General features: G+C 40.2%; 1 protein-coding gene and 1 long non-coding RNA gene across 3 annotated transcripts in view; one reads left to right on the top strand and one right to left on the bottom strand.

Annotated features, from left to right (window-relative positions):
* The window catches only part of LOC138007021 (uncharacterized), a 17,339-nt gene that overhangs the window by 3,909 nt on the left and 5,930 nt on the right, over nt 1-7,500 (top strand). The window lies entirely within an intron of this gene.
* On the bottom strand, nt 1,952-4,850 carry LOC138007020 (uncharacterized). Of its 2 annotated transcripts, none has more exons than XM_068853693.1 (2): nt 4,320-4,850; nt 1,952-4,240 (listed from the first exon to the last, which is right to left on the bottom strand). In XM_068853693.1, the coding sequence occupies exons 1-2, from the start codon at nt 4,420-4,422 to the stop codon at nt 2,553-2,555; spliced, it is 1,791 nt and encodes a 596-aa protein (XP_068709794.1). In that variant the 5' UTR covers nt 4,423-4,850; the 3' UTR covers nt 1,952-2,552. The 2 variants fall into 2 exon arrangements, with proteins under 2 accessions (XP_068709794.1, XP_068709796.1); XM_068853695.1 differs by having other exon boundaries at nt 1,952-2,857; nt 3,941-4,847.

Raw genomic sequence — 7,500 nt, 5'->3', positions numbered from 1 at the left:
TACGCTAAACGACATACAGTTAGGGAGATCGTTAATATAGATTAGAAATTAAAGAGGGCCAAGGATCGTTCCCTGTGGCACATCACATTTAAGAGTGGAGATGTCAGAGAGACAACCGTTAACGGAGCACCGTTGTGTGCGATTCGTCAAATAAGATTTAAACCAATCAAGAGTTATCCCTTGAATTCCGCACTGATTCATTTTTTTTAGTAGTATCTCATGATCAACAGTGTCGAATGCCTTTTTTAAGTCGAGAAACACTACAGCATTTTTGTTAAACGCCCAACTGTCAATTGCTTCTAGAAGAGCAGTGACCGGTTGAGTGCAAAAACCGGAAACCAGATTGTTGTTTAGAGATAATTTCTTCGCTGTTTAAGAAGTTGTATACTTTGGCTGATCGTGCACAATCCTCTTGAACACTTTGGCGACTAAGGAAATGACTGAGATAGGTCTGTAGTTGTTTAAATCAGATGACTCGCCCTGTTTAAACAACGGAGTCACTCTAGCACATTTCCAGTCGCCAGGAAATATGCCGGGAAATATGCCAGACATCAAGGATTTATTAAACAGATCGCACAAAGGGCCTGAAATAATATCAGCACACTCACGAATCAACTTAGCAGAGATATTATCTAGCCCTGTAGCTTTAGTTTTTGACAATCTATTTAGAAAGGTAAAGACAACACTGCTAGTAATTGGACGAAAACAGAATTTGTTGCAATTTTCAGGAGTATTGTTCAAATAAATTGACTCATCGTCCGAAGTTAATGGTATTTCGCGGGCTAGCTCAGTTGCAAGTGCTCGTTACAGTGCAAATTTGAATTTGAGTCAATGTTCCAATTTGAATTTACGTTAATACATTGCCGTTAGAATTTTAAATTACCGATAAACGTTACAACAATACTAAATGCAAACAATCCAATAATGCCCGCATAAATAGTGTAACAAAAGAAAAAACAAACTTAAGTGCTTAATGGCAGGAAATTACAACAACAAAAACATCAAAAAGCTAAAAAGATAGAGTTAGCCCCGCATGCTTTAGCTGCCTATTTAGACTGGGATTTTCCCAGCGGACATGAGCATGCCGTATCTAAAATGGAGAAGCAGCTCATGTAAAGCAGAGTCTTCGACATTCCTCAGAGTGTTGCAAATGTTGGAAAATGTCAGAAGTCCTGTCCCTTCTCAGAAAGGTACTTTTAAATCAGTATATAACTAGAGCCCAGACCCCCTCAACTAGTGGCGACGAAGTTCAATCCTCTGTTTCTGTAAAGGACTTTAAGTTACCTCCCATAGGTTTCTTTTCTACAGAAGCTCTGAGAAGATTACGTAAACTAGTTAAGCGCTTTTGCGTCGACTTAGACATTAAGCTCGCTTTTTCTTCATTTAAGATTCGCAACATGTTCAGTGTGAAGGATCCCGTGCCTTTCGATCTCCGTTCGCGTGTCGTGTATAAATTCACTTGTGCAGGATGTAATGCCTGTTACGTCGGGGAAACATTCCGATACCTTTCGACTTATCACATTTTTCAACATTTGCAACACTCTGAGGAATGTCGAAGACTCTGTTCTGAGAACTGCTTTTCCATTTTAGATACGGCACCTAATCGTTTCCAGTTATTGCTCAAAAAGGCTGCTCATATCCGCTGGGAAAATGCAAGTCTAAATAGGCAGCTAAGCTAAAGCATGCGGAGCCTACTCTATCGTATTAGCTACATTTATGCTTTAGTGTTAGTTTTCTGTAGTTGTTGTTGTTGTTGTTGTTGTTGTTGTTGCACAATATAAATGCAAGCAATCGATGTAACGTTTACCGGTAATTTGGAATTCTAACGGAATGTATTAACGTAAGTTCAAATTGTAACATTGCCTCACTCAAATTCAAATTCGCTCTGTAACTAACACTTGCAACTGAAGATGATCGATGATCGATCGAAACATATCTTGTAAACTCAAAGTGGTTTTCCATTTTTTACGAATCTTTGTATTCTGTCATCGGATTCATACATTCTTTGTTCATATGTAATGTAATGAATTTTGAAACTGATTAAATTAAATACAGATTTAGGAAATAACAATTACGGCACAGCAATGTAATAGATGCACTTCATAATAAAGCTGTTTGCATAAAGACTGGAAAGGCGCGCCATACGCATAGGATCTTCCCCAATTGAGTTGCCCTTGTTAGCTCCAAACGTTCGGGCACCTAATTAACCAATTGATTCAAAGGGCAAGTTGTTCAATGACAAGCCCAAAGTTTCTAAGATGCTACATTAACTAACTAACAACCTAACAATACATATTGATACTTTCAAACGTTCAACTGACAGTACATTCTTGCTTAGAGCAAATTGTTACAAGTGGATTACTAAAAGCTTGACTCCACTGAACGAGAATTGTTCCTTCCCCGGCTTTAGTGTTTCGCGCGAAAGTTTGTACTCTAATGATCTGGAGGTGTTTTTCTACACAGTATACAGATTTATCACCTTTCCGCGGAGAACTGTCAAGTTTATTGTCCAGGTACTTGCATGAAGCTCATCTTAGCTTCTCACCGATTCGTTAACTGACGACGCATGCGATGCGGCCGGCCACCTCATCAAAAATATCCCTGGATGGTTTCCTCATGGTGTGATTGATAAGTACCGGTAATGCTTCGTCGTTGTTTCCACTAAAGCTTTCTGGCTCTGGAACAGACTCCGGCGTTCTGCTTAAGTAATCCTCCACAATTTGAGGAGCGTTTTCGTCAACCTCAATAGCCTCCAGTTTCTTCTGCCTGTCGCCATCAAAATACATGGTCGCTATCTTGGGGACTGATCCAGTGAAAAATGCTACTAAAGCTTTTGTTAAAGGGGTAGCGCCCACATCTAGCAGCAAAATCAACGAAAAAGTAAGAAAGACAAAGCACAAAATGAGGGTGACTTTTAATACCAAGACGCACAACCCCTCTCGGATTGGCATGAGTTCCTCACATGCCATGTCAAAAAGCTCCTTTGGAATTTTCAGCGTATTGACTTTACTATTACCTCTTAAATCAACAGGGTTCGGAAGTTCCCCTTCCGTGGGGATCAGGAGAGATTTCTTATAGTGTTTATGGAACGTCAAAGCGAGGTCTTGATATTTGTTAGTGAATGAGCTGTAGCTGCTCCAAAGATAATACAAGACAAGAATAGCGCAAGCTACATACGGAAGGCTTTCATCTGAGAACACAAGTGTGAGGACTCCTATTATGGCCAACATTACTCCAAAAAAAGCGGACATTAGAACAAAAATTGCACCGAAAACGCCCAGCGAAGAGGAAATGCATAAAATACAACGAAAAATCGCTCCGGCAATTCTGTTACGTAATCCAATTTTTATCTTGTTTCTGTGTAAAATGATTGTGGGTGATGTAATAAAAATTCCAATAACCGCCGTCAACACAACTGCTGTTAATAGCAGAACTGCGACAACAGGAGTTAGACAGAGCAAAACCAGAAATACGAGAAAACGGAGAAAACTTGTAATAGAAATGTTACGGATTCGAAGGAAAATTTTGAATGTTACTTTTAGATATTTTGCAAGTTTTCGATTATAAAATTTCCACAACCTTGCCAACAGCAATGGATGAACACGCAGGTGGTGAGAAATTCGCTGCGGAGGTTTACCATTACAGAATCGAATGTCTTTGGGTTGGATACGACGACAAACTAGGCAAGGTTTCTCTTCATCCAATGCATTGAAAAATGAAGCCAAAAAAGCTTGAACACAATAGCAGCAATAAAAAAGTATTATATGTGGTCGGAACAAGGTAGATGAGGGGAACTCAATCTTTCCAGGTTGACGCCGCTGTACGAGGTAAACAAACATCACAGAAAGGAGAAATGGAAAAGGTAACACTACAATTTTTGACATGAGGGATCTTAAGTGATGCCAGATATCATTACCATCTTCAGAGAAGAAATAATTACCAACGAAGCTCGGAAAACTGACTGGACTGGCGCCGTTGAGAACAATCTGACGCATGCCATTTTCTGTGACCTGTGTGGGAGAGAAGAAACAGACGAACGCAGGCGAGAAAGTGAAGAAAGTTATCAAGAATACTGAAAGCAAAAGATTAATGAAAAAATTGCTCCATCCTCCAGCTTTATACATGTGGTAAAGACCAAGGAAATTCTCCCATAAGGCCGTGATGCTGCTGTTGGCGCAGGATTGTTTCTTTGTCTTGCATTCAATTCTATCAAATTCAACTCCAAGATCGGCAAGATGACCTGGAACAAAAAGAGGGAAAATCAACCCGTCATTCGACGAATTTGCCTCCGTTTTCCTTGTGGCCTCGAATTTACATACAGCTTTGATTTCTTTTCGTCTGCCAGAGTCGAAAGAGAAGATTAATTTCGTCCAGCTTTCCAAGACGTAAGCAACAAAGTTTAGTTTGTTGTTTGCCAGCCATATTTGCCAGTTCTCAGTAACATTTTTGCTTGGATTTCCAGACGTCTCGTTAATGCATTTCTCGCCTATTTTCTTTTCGTACCTGACCTCAAATCTGATTACTCCGTTCGTGACGATGGTAGACTTGATTTCGTCAGTGAGATCGGACTCAGCAATGGTGCAGTTCCAGCTGCATTTGGTGACATAATCGACATCTGCTCGGTCGGCGAGAGTTTCATCCAAACGACGAGAAGAGTTCTGAGCTCGAGCGAGACACAAAGCTGCTAGGAAGAAAACGCAAGCTGACTGGGAATCTGGCCGCATTCTTGATGTCATACGTGATTGCTTCAAAAGTACAGAAAGACTAATTTCAACCTGCACCGTAGCGGTTCGGTTGTTCCGCGAGTTGCTCAATTCTCGATTGCCTCAGGACAATGGTAGATATCGAAACTGAAAGTGCGCGTGTATAAAAAAAAAACATGATATTATTAACTTTATTTATAGCCTCATCATGGGTGACGTAACTGACGTTCGAACAACTGCTTAATTCTTATTAACATTTTTATATTATTGCTTTAATATGTTTATTCTATGTAATACACGGACCTACAAGCTTTAAGCTTTAACTTTTTGCCGTGTTTAAATAAAGGTTGTATGTATGCATGTAAGCTTTAATTTATATATCGTCTTGAAGCAGACGCCGGTCATATCGACAGGTTTAAGACAGGTCACTTTTCACAGGTCACTCGTTTCTTCGACAACTTCAAAGCCCGAAAATTGTTAAGAAAGAGGGCTCTTTTGGGTTCTTTTAAAACAAGAAGGCTGCTTACAGCCTCAATTCGCGCCAAGAGAGAATGGTGCACAGTAATTACAGAAACATAGATTTGCGTGACAAAGTGAATGAGAGTTCTTGGTTTCATATTGACGAATGCAAATTGTCACGATTTAAAACAAATGCAAATTGTTAGCGCATTAGTAAAAGCAGGAACATGGAACATTCCGGAACATGACAAATGACATCTCAGTTCAATGCCACAACACCATTTTACAAGAGCCGGTAGGTCGGTATGCATTAATCTTAACCAATACAAAACTATCACGTTTTCAAGTGTAGGAGTTAACTCCTCATCATCCGCAATAGTTGACCCATGGGTACGTTATGTACTGTTGGCAGCAAGCAGATTATCTTCAGCGAAGGACATCAACTGCTGGAAGAGGTCTTCTGGGCGTTCACCGACTTCAAGTTTCATGTTGGAGAAGTGTAAAAAGCAGGCGCCAGTAGACTCGAAGCCGTAATGGGCTCTTACGGCTTGCCAAATAGAATTAACGGACAATGAATTCTTCACAGAGTTGTTGTTTGAATTGGCGAGCCAGCTTTCAGGTCCCAGGAGTCCTTGTGGATTAGCAGCCGCTGCCAATACGCCAGTGTTGAAAAGACAGGCAAGGAATAACCAGCACAACGAAGCAACTCAAACAGTGTTATATCAAATTGATCTCATAATACAATGGCAGACTGACAGAACACAAAGCCGCAGGCACTGCCTGCTGGCATTGACATAAATACAACTTTGTTGTAGTTGATCAAACCATAACTTTCATGATTTAAGCAAGCTATTCAATGTCTGGCTGAATTGTTTAATGTAAAGTTCCTTTTGTGTTCACTCCATAAGCAAGATAAGTAGGGTCACCTGTAATTATTAAAAAAAAGTTCTCAATTGTCCGTCGCTACCTTGAGGGTAGAAAAAGGGGGCGTCTCATGAATCGCGCTGATTTTTTGTTGGCCTGATCACGCATCACCGAAATAAAAACTTAAGCCAATATGTACGCATGTACATGCAAATGAGGAGGGGGACATTGGGATTTTCGGTTTTGCGGTTTTGGCTATTTTTTAGATCGGTTTTTCGGTTTTTGTGCCAAAAAACTTCGGTTTTTCGGTTTTGGTGTTCATTGCGGTTTGCGGATTTTTCGTTTTTTTTTGCTTTTGGTTTCCGGTTTTCGTAGAAAATACGAGCGGTTTTTCGGTTTTGTTATCCAATGTGCTTTTTGGGTTTTCCCATTTTGTCCTATTTGGGTTCCCGTTTCTTAGATTTGAGCGGCAATTGATCTCGAATAGAGTGTTTAATCTTTATTTAACCACGGTACAATTCATAAGCCATATAAAAACCATATGTACAATTTTAAAACCAAGTGTAGATAAACTATGTAAACTACATTAACTATCTTACTCAATATCATACAATAAAGCTGCTTTCCATGAATGCCGTGTTTAGAACAATGGCTTAGATAATCTCTTTAATCAGACGTTTGAATTGATTGAGGGACGCTGCTTTCCTTAGTTCTAATGGCAAACTGTTCCACAAAACTGTGCCACTATAGCTAAAGCTGTTTTGTAATAGTTTGTGCGCGGTTGCGGAACATTTACCTTATTCACAGAGTCTCTCAAACAATTACCAGAATCGCGATGGACAAATTTCGAGCAGAGATAATCAGGTGCTAGTCCCTTTAGGGATTTAAATACCATTGTTGCTCTTTCAATTTACCTTTGAGAGACTAGGGTTTTCCATCTTACGAGTTCAAATAAATTGTTGACATCAGCGTCATAGTTAGGGTAGGTCAAGACACGGGCTGCTCTGTTTTGTAGTTTTTGCAGTTTGTCCTGCAAAGTTACTCCACAGTTTCCCCAAAACAACATTGCAGTAGTTGAAACGGGACTTTGTGCTAGGGCCTGATAAATAGAATGTAAGGTCCCATAGGGACAAGATGCCTGTTTTCACTCACGTGATCAGTAGCCTTGTTTTTCCTCCGAAACAAAAGAAAACGTTTGAGTGATGATAGAGCTCAATTCCCGGAGACGTCACATGAAAACAGTCTATAGCCGCGAAACGCCAAAGTTATCGAGAGGAATGCGTGACAAACTAAATGTCACGGTAGGGGATCAGGCGTGTTGAATGACGCCCGAGTTGGTGCGGAGTGGATGAAGATGAAGGACCCCATGAAGATCTGAATGAGCATGAAATGAGTGAGGAAGCTAGTGATGCTGATGAAGGCCAGCAAGAATTCCATTCGAATCTCCAAACTGTCCGGTGTTAGTTATCAAATA

This window comes from Montipora foliosa, chromosome 6, assembly GCF_036669935.1.
Source record: "Montipora foliosa isolate CH-2021 chromosome 6, ASM3666993v2, whole genome shotgun sequence".
In the NCBI taxonomy this organism is placed as follows: domain Eukaryota; kingdom Metazoa; phylum Cnidaria; class Anthozoa; order Scleractinia; family Acroporidae; genus Montipora; species Montipora foliosa.
Note: the sequence above shows the minus strand (reverse complement) of the source record. Positions and strands in the feature narration are given on the sequence as shown.